The sequence below is a fragment of the Marmota flaviventris genome, chromosome 5 (genome assembly GCF_047511675.1).
Source record: "Marmota flaviventris isolate mMarFla1 chromosome 5, mMarFla1.hap1, whole genome shotgun sequence".
Lineage (NCBI taxonomy): Eukaryota > Metazoa > Chordata > Mammalia > Rodentia > Sciuridae > Marmota > Marmota flaviventris.
In genome coordinates, this window is record NC_092502.1 from 124,791,766 (window position 1) to 124,812,990 (window position 21,225).

The 21,225-nt window shown below is 34.3% G+C and overlaps 1 protein-coding gene across 1 annotated transcript in view; it reads right to left on the reverse strand.

Moving 5' to 3' along the window:
* Nucleotides 1–6,670: 6,670 nt before the first annotated feature.
* The window catches only part of Ndufs4 (NADH:ubiquinone oxidoreductase subunit S4), a 110,653-nt gene continuing 96,098 nt past the window's right edge, over nt 6,671–21,225 (reverse strand). The window contains exon 5 of the mRNA XM_027938110.3: nt 6,671–6,827. Within this exon, the coding sequence (XP_027793911.1) occupies nt 6,724–6,827 (104 nt within the window). The 3' untranslated portion in view covers nt 6,671–6,723. The remainder of the gene's footprint in view (nt 6,828–21,225) is intronic.

The following is a 21,225-nucleotide window of genomic DNA, read 5'->3' on the forward strand; positions in this document are numbered from 1 at the left end:
ATGGATTCAAACTAAAAAGCTTCTTCTCTGCAAAAGAAATAATCAGTGAGGTGAATAGAGAGCTATGGAATAGGAGCAAATTTTTACCCAATATACATCAGATAGAGCGCTAATCTCTGGGATATATAAAGAACTCAAAAATCTTAACACCAAAAAACAAACATATAACCCAAACAATAAATGGGCCAATGAACTGAACAGTCCCTCAGATGATATATCATCAATCAACAAATATATGAGAAAATTGTTCAATATCTCTAGCAATTAGAGAAATGCAAATCAAAACTAAGATTTCATCTCACTCCAGTCAGAATGGCAGCTATTAAGAATACAAACAAAAGTTAGTGTTCATGAGGATGTGGAGAGAAAGGCACACTCATACATTGCTGGTGGGGCTGCAAATTGGTGAAACCAATATGGAAAGCAGTATGGAGATTCCTTGGAAAACTTGGAATGGAACCACCAATTGATCCAGCTATCCCACTCCTTGGTCTATACCCAAAGGACTTATAAACAGCATAATATAATATTGCAGCCACATCAATGTTATAGCAGCACAATTCACAATAGCTAAATTGTGGAACCAACCTAGATGCCCTTCAGCAGATGAATGGATAAACTGTGGTATATATATATACACAATAGAATATTACTGAGCATTAAAAGAGAATAAAATCATGGGATTTTCAGGTAAATGGATGAAGTTAGAGAACATTATGCTAAGTGAAGTAAGACAATCCCAAAAAAACAAATGCCAAATATTTTCTCTTATATGAAAATGCTGATCCATAATCGAGATGGGGGGAGGGAGCATTGGAAGAAAGAGGAGGGAGGGGAAACGAGGCTGAAGGAGGGTGTAGAAGATGGTGAAATGAGATGGACATCATTACCCCAAGTACACGTATGAAGACACAAATGGTGTGACTCTTACTTTTTGTACAACATGAGAAATTGTGCTCTATATATGTACTATAAATTGAAATGCATTCTGCTGTCATGTATAATAAATTAGAATAAATTAAAAAAAGAAATCAAATGACAATTTTATTAACTTTCTATGTTTTTCATTTTCTAATAATTTCTTCTTCTACTAGGAAGGAAAGAAATAATAATAGTTCCATTTTTAGTTCCTTCAGGCTTGATGTTAGATTGTTTACTTGGGATTTTTCTTATTTTGTAATGTAGGTGTAAATTTCCCTCTAAGAATAACTTGTGCTGTATCCCTATAAACTTTGGTATGTTGTATTTCAATTTCTGTTTGTCCTAAGGCATTTTTTTTAGTTTGTCTTTTGATTTCTTCTCTGACTCATTCATTGTTCAGGAACATATTGTAAAATTAGATTTCATCTGTGAAATCTTGTTTATATCATTGTGGTCTGAAAGATACTAGACTTTAGTTTTAATTTTATTAAGATTTGTTTTGTAGCCTAACATATGGTCTATCCAGGAGAATATTCTATGTGCACTGGAGGAAATTTTATATTCTGCTGAATATAAAGTTCTATATATGTCTGCTCTATCCATTTGATTAAAACTACAATTCTAGTAATTTATTTTGTCTGATTTAATTACATATTGTCAAAAGAGGGGTGTTAAAAGTTCTCTACTATTACTGTTTTACTACATATTTCTCCCTTCATGTTCATTAACATTTGCTTTCTGCTGGGTATAGTGGCGCATGCCTGTAATTCCAATGACTTGGGAGGCTGAGGCAGGAGGATTGTGAGTTCAGAGCCAGCCTCAGCAACTTAGCAAGACCCTAAACAACTTAGTGAGACTTTGTCTCTAAATTAAAAAATAAATAAATAGATAAAACAGGCTAGGGATGTGGCTCAGTGGTTAAGCATCCTGGGCTTAATCCCTGGTACCAAAACTACAACAACAAAAACAACAACTACAACAACAACAAAACCTCGGTAACAACAACAGCAGAAAAATGGCTTTTTGTAAGTCCTCCAATATTGGGACAGCTTTTGACTTTATGATTATTTTATCAAAAACAAATATAGCCACCCTGGATTTCTTTTGGTTGCCATTTGCATGGAATATCTTCTATCTTCTATCCCTTCATTTTCAGCCTGTGTATCTTTAAAGCCTAAGTGGGTCTTTTATAAGGATTTTGTTTTTTATTCATTTAAACAATCTGTTGATTGTAGTATTTACTCTATTCACATTCAACACTAGTAGAGATAGGTAAGAACTTAATACTGTCATTTTAACATTTATTCTGTGGTAGTTTTATACTCCCTTTGTTCCTTTCTTCCTCTTGGTGTCTACCTCTGTGATATGGTAATTTTCTGTACTTAGTTTTGTGGTTACCATAAGGCTTATATAAAAGCTCTAACAGTTATAATCTACTATTTTAAGTTGATCATTTCTGTTGCATTCAAAAACCATAGGCTTTTTTGATGTCACAATTTACATCTTTTTATATTGTGTATTCTTATCAGTTCATTGTAGCTTTAACTATTTTCACTATTTTGTCTTTTATCCTCATAGTAGAGATTTGTGTGGTTTACACAATGTCATAATAGTAGTGGAGTATTCTGGATTTGACAATGTATTTATTTGCCTCTACCAGTGGGTTTATACTTTCATATGTATTTAGGATAGTAATTATTGTCCTTTTGTTTCCACTTGAACAATTTCCTCAAGCATTTCCAGTAAGGCAGGTATAGTGGTAATAAATTCCCTCAGCTTTGCTTACCTGAGAAAGACTACTCTTTTATTCCTGAAGAATAACTTTTGCATGGTATAGTGTTCTTGGCGGACAGATTTTTCTTTAGGCACTTTGATTGCATCATCATGTATTCTCATGACATGTAAGGTTTCTGCTGAGAAATCCACTACAGTCTAATGGTAGTTCTCTTATATGTGACTTGATGCTTTTCTCTTGTTGCTTTAAAAAGTCTCTTTCTTCAACTTTTGATAGGTTATAATGTACCTTATAGAGGACCTCATGGGGCTGAGTATACTCAGAGACTTTTGAGTTTCAATCTGAATGTTCTTATCTATTTTTTCGGAAAACAAAAATTCCCCCAATTGTCTCCCTCTTAAACTGCTATACTGTAGACACCTGTTTGTTTACTGGTGTCTCATATGCTGTCTTTATTTATTTTTCCTTCCTTTTTTCTTCTGATGGAATAATTTCAGAAGACCTGCTTGGTTTTGCCTGAAGCTCCCAATTGTACTTGTTACTTCACTGATTGAAATCTTCATTTTCTTTTTTAATAGTTAATCTCTGTTGAATTTCTCATTCAGATCATAAATTTTCCTGAATTCATTGCATTGTCTATTTGTATTCTCTTATATTGTTTTCTTAAAGTTATTATTTGAATTGAATCCCTTCTTAATTTGTAAATTTCCATTTCTTTGAAATGTTACTGAAGTATTTTGTTCCTTTGGCATTTGACTTTTTCATATTTCTTATGTTCCCTTGTTAATGTCTGTGTATCTAGTGGTGCAGTCATGTATTCCAACTTTGGAGTGGCTAGAGAGAATTCACCCATAGATAGGTCTAAGGGTGCCAGTTGGGCAAGGTGTGGTAACTCTGGTTTTGTGTGGTTGTGGTGGTGTGGTTTCCAAGCAGCTTCTTCAATTGTGATCAATGCTAGCAATGACTATAAATGCGTCAGTGGTCTAGACAGTGACAGTGGCTGTGCAGGTTATCAGGGTAAGGGCTTTAGGGATGGATGTTCTTTTCCCTATCTTCCCCACAATGGGGAATCTTAACTGAGGGAATTTCTTTGGGTGCTGGGTGTGACCATCTCACAGACAACCATACAGGTGCTTAGAGCAGCAGTGGAGTCATGTTTCTAGGTTCAGCACATTATGAAAATACTGTAACATCAGTGACTTTGAGTCTTGGGTCCCTCAATAAGCCTGAAGCTGTTTCTCTGAGGTATCCTCCAGTAGCTCAGGCACAAGGGGCTGCAAGGTAGCCTTGATTCTTACCTACGTGGGAGGGGCACAGCACTGGTATAGCTCCAAGGAAGAAAGGATGATCTAGGGGCTTAGGGAATAGCTGTAGTTTAGAACCAGAAACCAACAGAGCACATGGCATCTTGTGCTTTGAGGGATAAGATACCATGTAGTTATGACTCTGAGCCCTCAGATGGTGGGACATAGCAGTAGGACAGGCTCTGTAAGCCAAGGTAGAACAGTAGCAAGGACCCAGAATTGGCAAGATGCTGTGTTAATTTGGGCCTGGGGTTACAGAGCTGTAATGTAGCCACTCCTGAGGGAGGTGGGGTGCCTTAGGAAGCTCAGAATGCAGGGGAATATTCTACCTCTAGATAGGTGAGAAAACTAATAGCTCCACTCAGCCAGTGCAATTTATTCCGTGGCATGTTGAGCACCAAGAAGCACAGCTACATGGGTCACTGGACTGTCTGCATAATTAGGGATGGGGGTGCCACATCAGCTGTGATACTGGTAGGTACTAGTGCTCTGCTCTGCTGATTCCAGAGGCCTGGAACCCCTGGGCACTGCTTCACAGGAAGGGGAGGGGTTACTTCCAGTGTGTAAGTAGCCTGAGTCCCCAGGAGGCAGGGTGTCACATCTGCTCTGGAGCCAAGGATATTGGTTTCTCCCCACACCCATACCTTGTAATGCATTTGGTTTGGCTTTGTGACAGGGGCAATGCTGACTTTGTAAAATAAGCTTGAAACTATTTCTTGCTTTTCAATTTTTTGAAATTTTTATTAGTTCTTTGAATGTCTGGTAGAACTCAGCAGTGATGCCATAGGTTCTGGGCTTTTCTTTGATGACATTTCTAAGACTGACTGAGTCTCTTTACCAGTTATTGGTCTGCTCAGATTCTGTTTCTTCATGCTTCAGTTGTGGTAGGTTGTACATGTCTATGTATTCACCCATTTCTTCTAGGCTAATTTGTTGGCATATATTTGTTCATCATTATATGATCCTTTCTATTTCTGTGGTTAACAGTCTCTTCTTTTGTGATTTTGAGTGTGCCCTTTTTTTCCTAACTAAATGTTTGTAGTTTTTTTCTTCTTAGTTTTGTTAGTTTTTGTTGCTGCATCCCATAAATTCTGTATGTTGGAATTCCATTTGTCTGCCTCAAGACATTTTAAAAATTTCCCTTTTAATTTCTTCTTTCACTCATTTGTTGTTCAAGAGAATGTTAATTTCTATGAATTTCATAAAACTGTTAACATCTTAACAGCTGTATTTTTTCATTGCTCAAAGTTTACCTTTCACCTGAAATAAAATTCTAATGTATTATTTATTAAACAACACATATTTTCAAGAAAAGCTTAAGATAGCCAACATGAATTATAGTGAAACTTCATGTATATAACTGTGTATATATACAGGTGTGTGTGTGTGTGTGTGTGTGTGTGTGTGTGTGTATGGAAACATTTGCTACCCTGTCACTCCCACATGTCACTTATTATTCTTGTTTTTTTTTTTTTTTCACGTAGCAATATACTTGAACATAATTCTTAAAAGTTCATAGATATTTCTTGTTGTTTTTAACTTCATTAAATAGACACTGTTTCAAATTATTAGCTTTTAAAAACAATTCTGTAATAAATATCTTTGCATATTTATCTCTCTGTGTACCCTCAGATTGTCTGCCTAGAATTAAATTTTTTAGAATTAACATTTTAAACAAAGATTTTCAACATGTTCTCCAAAACAAAGTTGTATAGATTAATAACTGATGTATTTTCTTATTGATCTAGATCAATGTGCTATTTGTTTTTATGAAATGCAATTCTGAGAAAAAATATAACTTTAAAAACATTAAAGAACATATTAACAATCCAAAGAAATAAGCTGCCATTAATCAAATCTATTTCTTTGTAACCATAGTAGTTAAGGATATTTGCTTTAAAGACAAGATACAGGTGCCAGTCCTAGCTTTGGCATATAAGATCTGTGTGATCATGAGCATGTTATATAATCCTTGTAAGCCTTGATTTATGTTTTTCTTGAGTAAATTGTGAAAATAATAGTACCTATCTAATGGTTATTATGAGGGTTAGTCTACAAAGGTTTATTAAAGAGCTTAAGAACATATAACCTGATAGTAAATCAATAAAAACATGTATTTACTTATATTTTCAAAAAACTACAGAGAACACTAAAGTTCCCAACAATGAACTGTTTTTTTTTTTTTCTTTGAATCTTTCATTTCCTAATTATAAAATATTCACTGGACACTTCACAGTCACTTCATGACATGTGTTGATGGGCAGAAATTAGTATGGAACACAATTCATTCAGTTTTATAAAAGCTTAGAAAATAAAAAAAGTTCTAATTAAAAAAAGAGAATTTTAATAAGGAGATTTGGGCTAATGTTTATCAGACTGTAGTGTTATATACTTCTCTACTTATGATAGAACAGAAGAATTTCTAAACATTTTAATAATGATGGCTGATATCTTAAACACCATTAACTTGAAAATAGCTATATAAAAAGCCAAGCACAAAACTTCAAGGTTGCAACTGATTTCAAGCATTCCCTTTTATAGATTCTAAGTACCACAATTTCCTAGAAGTATGATCACCTAAAATCTCCTCTCTACATAGGAAATTGTAACGTGTTTGAGACATTAAAAAACAAAACAAACTGCAAAATATATCTATAATTTTAAGGTCAAATTTATTAGGTGATTAAGAGATGTATACATGGGCGATAAATACTGCACAGCTGACTTTATTCACAGTCAAGTAGAGATACAGTCAGTGCCAATCTATTTTGTGGATACTCTTGTTCTTTTGTTCCAAGAAAAGTTTGCACCATAAGACTTGGACTTGGGTTTCGGAACTTTCCTCTCTTCAATGTCATAGCTCCATCCTAGAGGGGGAATAAACAAAAACATAAACTCAACAGAAACAGAATTTAAGAGGATAACTGAAGAACACAGCAAGCAGTGGCTATTATAATTTAATGTTCATTTACCAAGTGTAAATGTCAACACAACAGAAATATAAATACTTAGTAATTTGTTCCTTTATAATCCTCTGTGCCAAGATGGTCCAAACATTATCTGAATATGACTTATCAGATCTCAAAGGTATAATTTATGATTTAATTTCTCCTTACTCAAGTACTGATGGTTATGTGTTATTTAAAATTTAGTTTTCTCTATGAAGCTTAACATGTGACTTCGTTAATAACTGCAACGAAGAACACCGAACAATAAAATTCATCTCACTGTTCTTCTAAACTCTGGTGTCTGTATGTGAATTTAGAACTCATCTGAGATGATGGAAAAACTTTGTGTGTGTGCGCTGTGTGCACAGGGCATACATTCAGTTCCATCACCAGTTTTTTCCAACATGTGTTTCAGGGGCTATCTGTATCAGAATAGTGTGGAAGTACTTGAAAACTACAAATGGTTTGGCCTGACTACAGGCCCATTGGATTAGAGTCTCTGGTTGGGAACCAGAGAGCTGTCCTTTAACTCTCAATTCCAGAAGCTTTTATGCATGGAAAATTGAGAACCACTGGTCAAAACTATCTCCTAATTTCCTACAGTTTACAGTTTCTCTATACATTCTTTTCAAGGTTTATAATTTTGAAAACCGGTTTTATTTATGTCTACATATTCTTCATGTCCTGTCCTTCAGTCTAAGAAAAGGGGAGAAGACTGAGCAACCCCTTTAACTTTTACTTTTCATCATAAGATCCATCTTCTATTCCTGTAATTTATCATTCTTCTATCTGAGGACTTTCTTCACACAACTCACCTTGAAACATCTGATTCACGTAAGTCATGTATAAAATGTCCAAACTGAATATCATATAGTTCAAATAAGTGTTTCTTGATCTTATTATGTTCCAAGGAACTCTAGTGCCTCTTCGTGAGTACAGTACTTGCTGCCACAAAGCTTAAGTCTCAATAATGCCTTAGCCGAAGTTTAATTTTGTCACAAAGTAAAATCTTTGAAACTTAAGTCATTGAAATATACTACTTTGTGTCCAAAAAAGGAAAATAATAACATTTAACACAATACTTCAAATTGATCCTTTAAACTACCCTATTCCTAATGCTAGAACTCCATCTTCAAAGAAAAGTTCATTAGCTATATAGAAATGGGAAACATGAAGGCAAATTAAACATCAAAATTTGAGAGAGAAAATACTGATTCAATAATTTGCTCCATATAACCTTACTTTCAGAGTAGAAAAAATTGTTTTGAGTACTCTCCTACTCAAACTCACTCCTATAAAGTAAGTATATTTATAAGTAGTTATTTCCCTTTCAAACAATTTACTAAAGAACATGAAATAGTTCCTACTTCATAAGGCCGTCATGAGGATTAAGCAAATGTATGTAAAGTGCTTAGAAAGCATTGGCACTTATTCATTTATTGAGTTCTATGAGAAAGGTACTTTTTCTAAAACCTATAAATAAATTAATACTATTCCTTTTGTATAGCTGAGTAAAACAAGGGTCAGACAGGTTAACTAATACAAGGTCATTCAGCCAGGAAGGGGTACAATTAGGATTTGAACATTTGATTCTAGAGCCCATGCCTCAACTATATTGCTGTGTTATCACTTGTGATTTATCATAAGCACTCAATAAAGGTTAAGCTATTATCCTAATTAATAACTTTTGTATAAAGGGTGGATGTGAACACATTTCCATCACATTGGAGTTCATTAAATTTTAATTTGCAATGTTGTGAGAAGTTTGCTATAATTTAAACTAGTTATTTACTACAGACCGGGGCTTCGGTTTTCAAATAAACTCAGCATAACTTCATAAATTTCTTAAGTACATCCCACAATAATCAGCAAATGTTAATAATTACAAAAAATACTCAATTCAATACAGCAGGTATAACCAATAATACTTACTGAACATTTGCTATTCACTTAATTACTGATTGCCTAATTTGTGTCAAGGACAATTTTCAGACACAGAATGCAAGACAATAAACAAAACAAAAATTTCCCAAACTTCTTTAGGTAGAAAAGAGAAATTAACAAGTAAGTGAATAATATACTAAGTTCTAACACAGTAATGCCTAAATTAAAATACTTATTATAGGCTAATGAGCACTAAGGAAACAACATTTCAGACCAGAAAGACAAAGAAGGCTCCTTTCTCTGAGAAGGTAACATTTCAGACTTTCAGGAGGTCAGGAATGAACCATGTCGACATCTCTGAAAAGAGCTTTCAGACAAGAGAACAGCAACAACTACAAAGGTTTTGATATAAGAACATACATGGTATACTGTTCTATGCTCGAGACCCTGTGTTAAGTGCAAAAAATGTACTTTATATATATATTTTTAAGTTTGTAAGTTCCTTGAATTATGAAGTATACCTTAATTTTATATTTAGTGATGAGGAAAAATAAAGCATAGAGAAAATAAATCCTAAGTTCACATGGCTAGTGAGTCCCAAAGCCAGAATTTTAATCCAGGTTGACTTTAAAGCTATGCACCTAATCACCTCATACAAATAACTAAATTATTTTAAAATTCCAAAATTGCAATTTTTATTTTGCCCGTTTCCTTTCAACTCATATGACTGTATAAATATTTTCCAATTAAAAAAATATTTTGAAAAGACTTAAGAATCCCTGGAAAATAAGTCTGTTTCCCCAGTCCCTGCTGCTCCATACCCAATTATGGAGAACATACATAGGTTCAAGTATAGTTTTATATTTGGTTATAATGGCTATTAGCAAATTACTCAAAACCTCTATGATCTTTTTGCTAAGTGATGAGAGTGAGAACTTGTGTTCTTTTCACCCTCAAAGGTTTCCGAATACACCTGCCAGATCAATAAGAACATTATGAGAGGAAATGCAGAAGAAACGAGAGAGCATTCGGAAATATTTAGGAATCGGAACTACACACAAACACACAATTGAGAGGAAAAAGAATTCATTCATTTTACTACATCAGAACTCGGACATAGGTCTGATATCTGTTGTGGTCAGAAAGTTTCAAAATGTTGCCAGGGTCACTGCAATGTGAGAAGACTGGAGTTGTTCCATAAAGGAACAACTGGTTTGGGTTTTCTCCTGGGAATTGTGAGCCAGATTCTAGTTGCTGTTGATGGTGATAACAATAAATAGAAGTATCATGATAGTGTTTAGAATATGGATGCAAAAAACACCCTAGGAAAAACTAACAAAAATACATGTGGAGGAAGCCTGCATTTGCCAACATAATCTCTTTATTACTATGCTACAACCATCTATGATTGTTAGGTTTATCTCCCTCACATTTTTCTGTGGACAACAACTTTGTTACTAAAGATGAATAAACAACCATGCTTCTCTCATTAAGTCAAAGCAAAGAATGACATGAGGCAGTTTTATGGCAATTCATAGTAGAAATGGAAAATAAAACAAGACTAGAAAACTTTTGGTTTTTCTATCCATCATTCAGAAAACTTTTCTACTATATACGACTGTTATTACAGTAAATTTTGCTCCTTTTTGTTATACTGTAAAGAGTCTGATCATATTTTCAAGCATCACCCCTCCAAAGTATTTTACCTTCCAGTGACTAGAAGAACACATTTACTGGTCTCACTATACTTGAACGTAAAAATTACTGGAGTAAGTGGTAAACTTTGGCCAAAAAAAGACAAAGTAAGAATAACAGCACTTGAAAAGACATTAAACATATACTTACCAATGGGAAAGTTACATGAATGACACTTGTCTTTCCTATATACACTTGAAATTTGTTTGTAAAAGGGAATAAAGCAATGTATCTTGCAAGAAATAAAGTACTGGAATTTAGGAAAGAAATAATATTTTTTAGCTTTTTTATTTTTTTAAATAACCCAAACATTTTTCTGATGAGTTCAAATGAAAACACTTGTACCCTCAAAAGAATGCTTACATGAAATGAAGGTACAGTCTAAAACAATGGTCCCATATGTTCTCTTTTTAGGACACTTAAAAACTAGCCTTTACTCTTCCCAGCTGCGCAACAGAAGATCAAAGCAACTGAGTCTGAGGCAACAGCCCAAAAGGATGGGGTAAATCTCTTAGGGCTGCCATCATTTCCCTCTGAGCAGAGTAGCCATATGGCATGGATTTGCCACAAATCCAACCACCAGCACCTAAATGATAAGTAGCTGATTCCTTTTGCTGTTTCACACTGGAATGCTTTAAACCCTACTATGGGAGCAGTACCTCTGGAAAATGTTCTAGTAAAATTAAAATGTGATCTTTAACAGCCAATGTCCAATTTTTTTTTTTTTTTTCAAGAAACATGTCAATTTATTTTGTAGATAACCATATTGTGGTTGGAATGTTCTATTTCCTATGATATGACTGTTTGGTGTGACCTTTTCATACACCAAAGAAAGAAAAAGCCCCTGAACAAAATCAGATAACAGCAATGAACTTAACAACTTCCACGTATGAGACAAAAAGAAAATTAATTCCATTCATCTTTGTTTATGGAACCATTTTGTTTACGGTTCAGTAATGCAAAAATAAAGACAAAATTTCATTGATTCTTTTATTGTCTTAACCTCTAATAATATTAATTCATGTCCTGTGAAAGATCTTGCTCCTTTAATAATATAATCTCAACCCTGACTTTAGTTTGGAAGTGAAGTTTAATTTATGCCAGAACAAGAACCATCACATAATTTGGCACAAGCTGACATAACTGGAAGTTACTGCTAACTATGGGATCAGAATAGCAAAGCTTTGGGAAGCTAAAGAGATAGACATTGGAACTTGCAATGTTTCAAGATTCCTCATTAGGCTGTACCCTGACATTATACCTGACTGAAAGCAAAGCATAAACCTAATATATATTTTAAAGTGGGGGGATAGTTTTTCAGGAATTTCACTTTATAAAATGTCCCTTGACTACTTTGAAATTAACCAAGTATCTAATATAGCGATTCCGAGAGAGAAGGTTTAGAATAATTTAAAAGTATCTTAGATATTCTTTTAGGAAATATTATGGAGGAGATATAATAAAGTTTTGTACACGGGCAAAGCAGTTATTTCCATGAAATTATCTATGATTTCACAAGCAAATAATGTGCAAACATGAGGCACATTTGAAATACATATTATTAATTAATATCCTACAGTTACAATACCTCTCTAAACAAAAACTCTTTGATATCAGTTTAATGATCCCCTTAAATTTTATCTTTTCAAATAATAACTTGCTATATAGTTTATTCTTATTTTCAAAGCAGTAACTGGAATCAATGGTATTCAGAATTTGCCACAAATCAAAAGATTTTAATTATTGTAGCTTTGTGTTCCAAAAGTACATTTGAAACAATTGTCAGAAATTCATAACATGTTTTCTGAAGAAAGAAACTATACATGAATAGCCCAAAATCACTCCCAGAAATTTTGATGTAATTGATTTGGGTATGGGCTATGCATAGGAATTTCCAGAATTGTATTTAACCTATAACACACTAAGCCACTATGTGTAACTCTACCAATATGAGAAAATTTATTTCAAACTTCTCTTCTTCCTCCACCCCTTTTGCTGCTTCCTTCCTGCCTTCCTCCTGAGCCCCTGGGATTAGAGACTGGAAGGAAAAGAGCTAGGTTAAAAAATAAACACATAAAACCCCAAACCTTTGTAGATACAAATAAACCTCATTATTTGTGAATTCATTTACTAAAATTTGTAACTCCTATATTAACACTCTTAGTGGTCCTATGGTCATTTATGACATGCACAGAATGGCAAAAAATTTGAGTTGCCCAATACACATGTTCCCAGTTAAGGTCAAACAAGGTAATGTTCTGCCCTTCTTGTTTCAGCACTCACACTGTAAACAAGTGTACTTTTCAAGGTCTATTTAGAGTCACATTTGTTTTTTTTTGGTGTGTGTGTGTGTGTGTGCCACCCCCCCCCACGTGCACCCACGCGCACACTTCTTTTTGGTGATTTCATTTTTTAAAATGGTCCGCAAAGCATAGTGCTGAAGTCTGTCTAGTTTCCCTAAGCACAAAAAGATTGTGATATATCAATATGGGTGTTAGATAGGCTTGTTCGGGTATGAATAACAGTGTTGTTGGCTTCAAGTTCAATGTTGATGAATAAACAATACATATTAAATGAGGTGTCTTAAACAGAAGTACTTAGTATTGATCTGTTAATGAAAGGACATAACCAGAGGCTTGTGGAAACCCATGTGTGTTATTTCCTTAGGAACAATTGTTCAATAATTGCTAATTTGGTGTTCCTGGTGACTTTACAAAACATGATTATCATGAATAAGGTGAATCAACTGTAACTGACAGATACAGAAATTCTGTCCTGTCTCATTGTGATTTAATTCACCCTCCCACTTACCCTAGTCCTGGAAAAAAACAGTTTTGTTTCCATTTGCAATTTATCTCAATATTCCTTTACCCCACATAAACTTGTGTTGTCTTGACTTGTTTGAACTGGTTTATAACATCTGCCAGAATCACATAAATAACATAAATTATTTAATACATGTTCATTTTTATATTTATGTTTATGTTATGACTATTTTCCTGAAAATTTTCTCTCTACAATTTTGGAAATCCCATTGAGACATCCAACAGATTCAAAAACTAAAAGCAGGCAAACTTCTCCACCAAAGAAATGGCACATCCATTCTTAGGCCCACATATATCTTTTCTTGTCTCCATGAAGTGAATCCAAAGCAGCAAGAGACCTTTGCTGACTGTTTTGCTATCTTTGATTTTGAATTAATTTTGGGAATTGGTTTTACAACAGTTTGACCATTAGATGATCCCTGTAAGCAGATTAATAGTTTATAGAGGTCTATTCTTTGTTGGGTAAGGTAAGAGAGAGAATCTGGTTTATTAGTTCTTTGTATTTTGAGCTCAAATCAATTAAGAATTTATACTCAGTGAGAAGAGAACAGCTCTTTGGCATGAACCAGTATATTTCACAATTCTGTGTTTATTAACCCTTGGCTGATACTTTAGAATTGAAGTAATAAATTCTCTGTGTGACTGACAGAGCTACCAACATACAGTTATTACATACTATAATACAGAAAAACCTTTTCTGCTCAAGTGTATGTAGGTAATGTCTTTCTACCTCCACATGACATTAATGAATTAAATTATAAAATCTCTTTAAGTTCTGTTCTGATTAGTTTATACAGAAGTTATACGAATTGAATAACCCTAAAATTCTAAAAAACAAAACAAAACAAACACCCTGAATTTCTAATATCTTCAACCTTCTAGATTTACAAAGTATTATTAAAGAGATTAACAAACATTTTAAGAATTCAAGTTTGCATAATGTAGGTAAATATTTGGCAAACAAGACTAATAATTTTGGCTTAATAAAAACAACTATGTTTTCTGACTGTCATTGTTAGACAAAATACAAACATGAATTATTTTACTTCAATATGTTCTTTCTAAAGCTGTAAGAGTTTACTGATGGAATAAATTAGCATTTTTGTTTAATGTGTATAGTCATGAAAAATTTAAATCTGTATTTTAACCAACTTGATCAATTTTTCAGGAATCTTTGTTTCAAAAGCAATTATATTCTACAGTTATGTTACCTTAAAAATAATTTCTAAGATTATTCAGTAACTTAAAAACTTGGATGGTATTAATGGACATTTATTAGATACTTAGGTCATTTCTAAATAAGACAGAATACTGAGCCATTGATTATAATGGGGCTCAGAATACATTACCTCCAAATGTGCCACCTTGGCATTTAAGGAAATAGCAGAAGCAAAGGGCAACTCTTTCTAAGCCCTTATCCTTTCAAGCAGTACATAAAAGAATTCCTTGGCTTTCCTGTCATTTACCCTATACCCAGAAGAAAGGAATGCCACAGAGGGACACAGGATAATCCGACCAGGCCTAAGTTCTCCTAGTTTATTACCATTGGTTGTTCAATCAAATTTCTGTACAACTATGCACTACTTCATTGAAACATACGGATTTCCCTTTCTGAGTATTCATTTCTGAAGCCCATGTCACATAAAATTATATTAAATGAATTTGTGTACTTTCTCTATTTAATCTGTCCTTTGTTATAAAGTCTTAGCCATGAACCTAGTAATGAATGAGAAAGAAATCTTCTCTCCTGTATAAGCACTAAGCTAAATTTTGAGTTCATACATACATTCTTCTCCTTTTTATATGCTACTGACAGGCTCTATCTTTACTGAACATGTTCATTTTTGCCACTTGGAGAAGCTGTAGCATGAGTTCTGCCAGTTGACTAAAATACTGGTAAGTTTTTAAATTATTCCAGTTTCTCTATGAAATCAAAATAGCTTTGGTTAAAAGATACAATGTAAATGAATGAAACTCTACTAGAAGTTAATAGGGGCAGAGAGGTTATGACTTTATATTAAGGTAATGAAATAACTTTGTATGCAAAGTGACAAGATATAAATTGTATACTAGAGGAAAAACAGGCATGTCCTAAAGTAAAGTGTGCCAGAAAGAAAATGGTAAAAGACAAAACCTGGTCACATAAAGTTATATAAGATTTGCAAGAAAGAAAATTTTATTTGCCTTAGGTTAGAGTTTGTGCAAAAAAAAAAAAAAAAAAAAAATCTAAAAAGCTATGAAATATATTAAAATCTTAGCAAAGTTTGCTCAATTTTGCTGGGCTTGTTTCATTACTGTACTGTTTTTATGCTTTTTCACTTAAGAATTAAGATTCTGTATAAAGCAATAAGTTTTATTGTGACTTTGAAATAAGCAGTCAAATATCATTTCTTAGGCACCCATGATCCTGTACCTATCCTAAGTGTTCACATCTCCTGATGACTTTTGTTTGTTTTTTGTTTTTGCAGTGGTGGAGACTGAACTTAGGGCTTATTGCACATGCTAGGCAAGTGCTCTACCACTGAGTTACATGATTAGAACCACAACTTTTGATTTTTGCCTTCCCCAAATTAAATACTAAATGTAAAATAAAACTTTCAGGATATCTTTGCACCTAAAATTATCTTTGAGATTTTGCAAGAGGGCCTCTGGAAAATCACAAAGATATACACTTTCTTTCTGTAAAAAGAGAACTGCTTGAAATAATTAGGTTTATTTGATATATTACTACTAAAGAGGTTCTATGGAAGAGAGGAGATGCAGAGCAACCCTGATATTAAGTTTGATGGGTAAAATGTTATTAAAGTAAGTGTTCTCAAATTGTGTGATATAGGGATTTGTCAATGCCTTCAATGTCCACAATATGTTCTATTCATAAGAGACCTTGTACTATGTTGCTTGATAAATAGATAACTGTTTTGGTCATATCTTTTGTTTAAATCTGTATCTTCTAGGCTAGAAAATATCAAGTTGGAATCCACATCTCTTGTCTGACTTATATTAATATACAGATATTTAGGACCTACCCCAGACTTACTAAGTCTTTTCATAATTTCTATGTTTCTTCAGAATTTTTGTATAATACTATAAGCTTGACATATTCATCGCTCAAGTTTTTTTCCTCTATAAAGCCTACTGTTGGGACTCAGAAAAATAACACCACAAAGCATAGTGCTTTGGCATGGTGAGTTTCTAAACTAAAGGAAAGGAGCTCAGAAGGAAGATCTTTCTGACCTGGTCCTGCAGGCCAGAGAACCAGAATTCCTCTTCCCCAAAGGTGGGTCATTGGCACTAGAACTCCTTTTCCTCAAAACTAGCCATAAAATCTTAAAATATTACTCTAACCTCCCCTGACTTTCCATATAAGAGCTAGTCATAAGGTACTTCAGAGAATTTCCTTATCTGATAGACATTAAGACCCGTCTTTTAAAAGTGGGTCCTGTCCTTTACCTAGAAAGAATGCACACAAACAAGCAAAGAAGAATCTGAACAGATAGGCCTTGCTGCCCCGCCCTCTTGCAGAATCTCAAAGATAATTTTATTTCCATTATGTCACATTCACTTTGTCCAAACACATTTCTAAAGGTCTATCAATTTTTCATTGTACCAAAGGTTTGTGTATCATATTAAAGCCTTGATTAGATCTGCATCATGTGGGATTAGGCCCCAACTTCCTTAATAAGACTCCTATAGTGCAAGAATCAATAAATGGGATGGAATCAAACTAAAAAGTTTTTTCTCAGCAAAAGAAACAATCTGTGAGGTGAACAGAGAGCCTACATACTGGGAGCAAATTTTTACCCCTCACACTTCAGATAGAGCACTAATCTCTAGGATATATAAAGAACTAAAAAAACTAAGCACCAAAAAAACAAATAACCCAATCAACAAATGGGTCAAGGACCTGAACAGACACTTCTCAGAAGAGAATATACAATCAATCAACAAGTATATGAAAAAATGGTCATCATCTCTAGCAATTAGAGAAATGCAAATCAAAACTACTCTAAGATATCATCTCACTCCAGTCAGAATGGCAGCTATTATGAAGACAAACAATAAGTGTTGGAGAAGATGTGGGGAAAAAGGTACACTCATACATTGCTGGTGGGACTGCAAATTGGTGCAGCCAATATGGAAAGCAGTATGGAGATTCCTTGGAAATCTGGGAATGGAACCACCATTTGACCCAGCTATCCCTCTCCTCGGACTATACCCAAAGGACTTAAAAACAGCATACTATAGGGACACAGCCATATTAATGTTTATAGCAGCACAATTCACAATAGATAAACTGTGGAGCCAACCTAGATGCCCTTCAGTGAATGAATGGATTAAAAAATGTGTCATATATACACAATGGAATTTTACTCAGCAATAAAAGAGAATAAAACCATGGCATTTACAGGTAAATGGATGGTGTTGGAGAAGATAATGCTCAGTGAAGTTAGCCAATCCCCCCCCCCCCCAAAAAAAAAATGCCGAATGTTTTCTCATAGTAGGGTAAGAAGGGGGAGCATGGGAGGAATAGATGAATTCTACATAGGGAAGATGGGTGGGAGGGAAAGGGAGAGGGCAGGGGATTAACAAGGATGGTGGAATGTGATAGACATCATTATCAAAAGTACATGCATAAAGACACTAACTGGGTGTCAAAATACTTTAAATACAGAGATAAGAAAACTTGTGGTATATATGTGTAATAAGAATTGTAATGCATTCCGCTGCCATTTATTTACTTATTTTTTAAATCAATAAAAACAAAGCAAAAAAACCTTGATTAGATAAACCAGATGAGTGTTCACTGTTTTCTTTGAAAGTTTGCTTCAGTGATTATATTTTACAGATATTTTCTCAACTTTTTGGACTTGAATTTAAGTTACCTTATTTTTCTTATGAACTCTGGTGAAAAATATTTCACTGTGGTGAACTATTCCACTGGTGAAAATTACAACTAATTTAAGTCTTTTATGATCTATAGTTTTGTTTCAGGCTTATGCTTCCCTAAAAGCTCTTGTAATGAGCTACAGGCCAAAGTACTTCATCTTCAACAAAGGAGCACTATCTCAGAATCCCATAGAAAAGGACTAGGGGATTATAGGTTTTTGATGCTGCCCCTTAATTTTAAGACCATTGCTAGTTGAATGGGTCAGGATTTCCAGTACTTTAGTCAAGAAGTAAAAACATTATGATCCAATAGAATAAGAATTATATAGGACTGAATGAACTGATAAAGGATGACCGTAGTTTTGTGTTTGCGATGTTACTGGTACTGTTTTACTATTCTGTATTTTCAATATATCAGGAAACCCTTTCTTTTTCCTAAGATGTTACAACTCATTACAACTTAGTACAGCTTTCTTTGTAATGGAAATACTACAAATCTCATTCTACCTCCATGACACCTCCAGAATTTGGAATTTCTTACTGAATATGCTTAAATTTTATGGTAATATATTTATTTGCGTATGTTTAATAGCAATCTATCCTCCTTTTAATAGGATGTGATTTGAAGCATTGATATGGAACGAATCCTTACTTGTAATGAGATATTTGAAAATGATGCTCTTTAATCAGATATGAACAGACACTGTTAAGGAACAAAGTTTGACTTTATGCAGGAAAAGTGGCCTGGCACCTGGCTTATAGAGTTCCTTGTCTTACAGGGAAAACATTCTGGGGATTTTGAGAAGGGAAGATTTGCCCAAATCAATAGGTACTGCACAACACATACACAGTGGCAAATTCTTAGCTTGGATTCCTAATCTGAAGAGACTTAAAAAAGAACAATTTGAGATTCTTTATGAAAACTCTGACTAAAGCAAACTTAAGAAAACATATGATAAATTAATATTCTTAAAAATTAATTCTTGCTACACCTATATAAATAATCAGGGCAAAAAAAGTACATCAATCTTATTTTGTGATCATAAATAATCCCTATTTGAGATTATTTCCTATCAAATAGGGAGAAGCCAAGTACAATGTTGCATGCCTGTAGTCCCAGACACTTGGGAGGTCAAGATGGGAGGATACCTTGAACACAGGAGTTTCAGACCATCTTGAGTAACACAGGGAGACCCAGCCTCAAAAACCAAAAATGTGGGGTTGGGAGATGGGGTTAGGGGAAGAGCCTAACATAATTTCAATAGAAAAATACAGACTCTAGCATATCCTTCTCCTTCAACATTATAAGGCTTTCAGCTCATTTTCTTGTCTTTATCTATTTAGCAACTCTTTTTAAGTTGTATACAACACACACACACACACACATATATACAGATTCTGTCCTGTGTCCCACTGGTTCTTACAGACACCCTTCTTCCCCAAGGAAAATAACTTTTGTCCCCATTTGCAATTGACCTCAAATTCTTTATTCTACATAAATTTGCACTTGTTAGAACATCTGCCTTGTTCACTTATATCATGAAAATAAACTGTTCACTTATATCATGAAAAATAAATTCTTTTACTTGAATTTTGTACCCATTATGAAGAGTTTGAAAGTTATCTTTTAACAGTCACCTGGATGTGAGGTTGAGCTCATAAGAGGTTAAAAGTAGGTGGGAAGTCCAGACCTAACTGATACACCTCAGGAAAGTTCTATCTTTTTCAGGATCCAGGCCTGGACCTGTGGGCTTCCTTTCCTGCTTCTACCTTCTGTTACTTCAGAGGTTGGTTTTCCTCCCCAACAGACCCACTGTGAACACAATGCAATTTCACAGCTTGTCCTCTGCCCTCCCTTATTTTGAGAATTTCAAAGAGTTTTTATAGCTAAGAGCAATGAGAAAAACACAGGGGGCAAAATGACATACCAAAGAAAAGTCACAAAGTTTCAAATCAGATCGAATAGGGGTGGGATGGGGAGGGGGGTGGAGAGGCATTTTTGGTTTTCATTAGCATGTAAATGGTAGTAGATCTTAGTCCTCTACTACCCACATTTTCCATAGCTGTTTTCTGCCACTTTTCTCCATGATGCAGCTTCCTTCTCCTCCCCATCCTTCACATAACACAAGGACAGACAAAAGCCACAAGGGTGAGAAAGGTGGGTCTTTTCAGTACACAAAGAATTGAAATAAGGTTCATCTACATTTCAGAGGAAGCCCCAGATATTCTCTTCTAATAAAGAAAGGTTATCTTTGAAGAGTTCCCTTTGGAATAGATGCTGAGCTTAAAGAGAGATGTTTAGGATGAGGCCTTGCAATGAAAGCCATAGATGCAGGGGTACTTATATTTTCTTGCTTTGTGTATTAGTATGTTGAGGGTGGGAAAGTGAAGGATGGGAAATGGGGGAGGAAAGAAGTTGTAAGAGGCACTCAGTCTTTTCTTCTTTCCTTCCTACTATGAAATTTCAGAAAACCAAGCTTTCAAAAACAGCAAAAGCAGATAATTACAGAAATGATCAACAGCAGGTAGGAAACTATAGTTTCAGAGATGAGTGTACTTTTAACCATTTTTCTACAGGTCTTTTTATTTAAGAAAATTAAATAATAATGAATAATATTTAAGAAAATATTATATTTTATAATATAATACTGGTCTTAAATATTTTATTTCACTATTATATGCAGTATAAATTTCTACTTATCCTTGATTCATAATAGAACTCTATTAAGTATATAATTCAAAAGATGGGTCCAATGGCACATGCCTATAATCCCAGCAACTAGGGAGGCTGAGGCATGGGCAACTTAGTAACACCCTGTTACAAAATAAAAAATAGAAAGGGCTGGAGATGTAGCTCAGGGGTAGAGTGCCCCTGGGTTAAATCCCCAGTACCAAAATAAGAAGAAGAAGAAGAAAGTCATTGGGCTAGAGGGTAAGAAATAAAGGCATATGAGCTGGTTCAAGGACTTAAAATCCTGAAAGAATATAGTTTTGAGCATCACCCAATCAAACTTCTCATTTCAAAG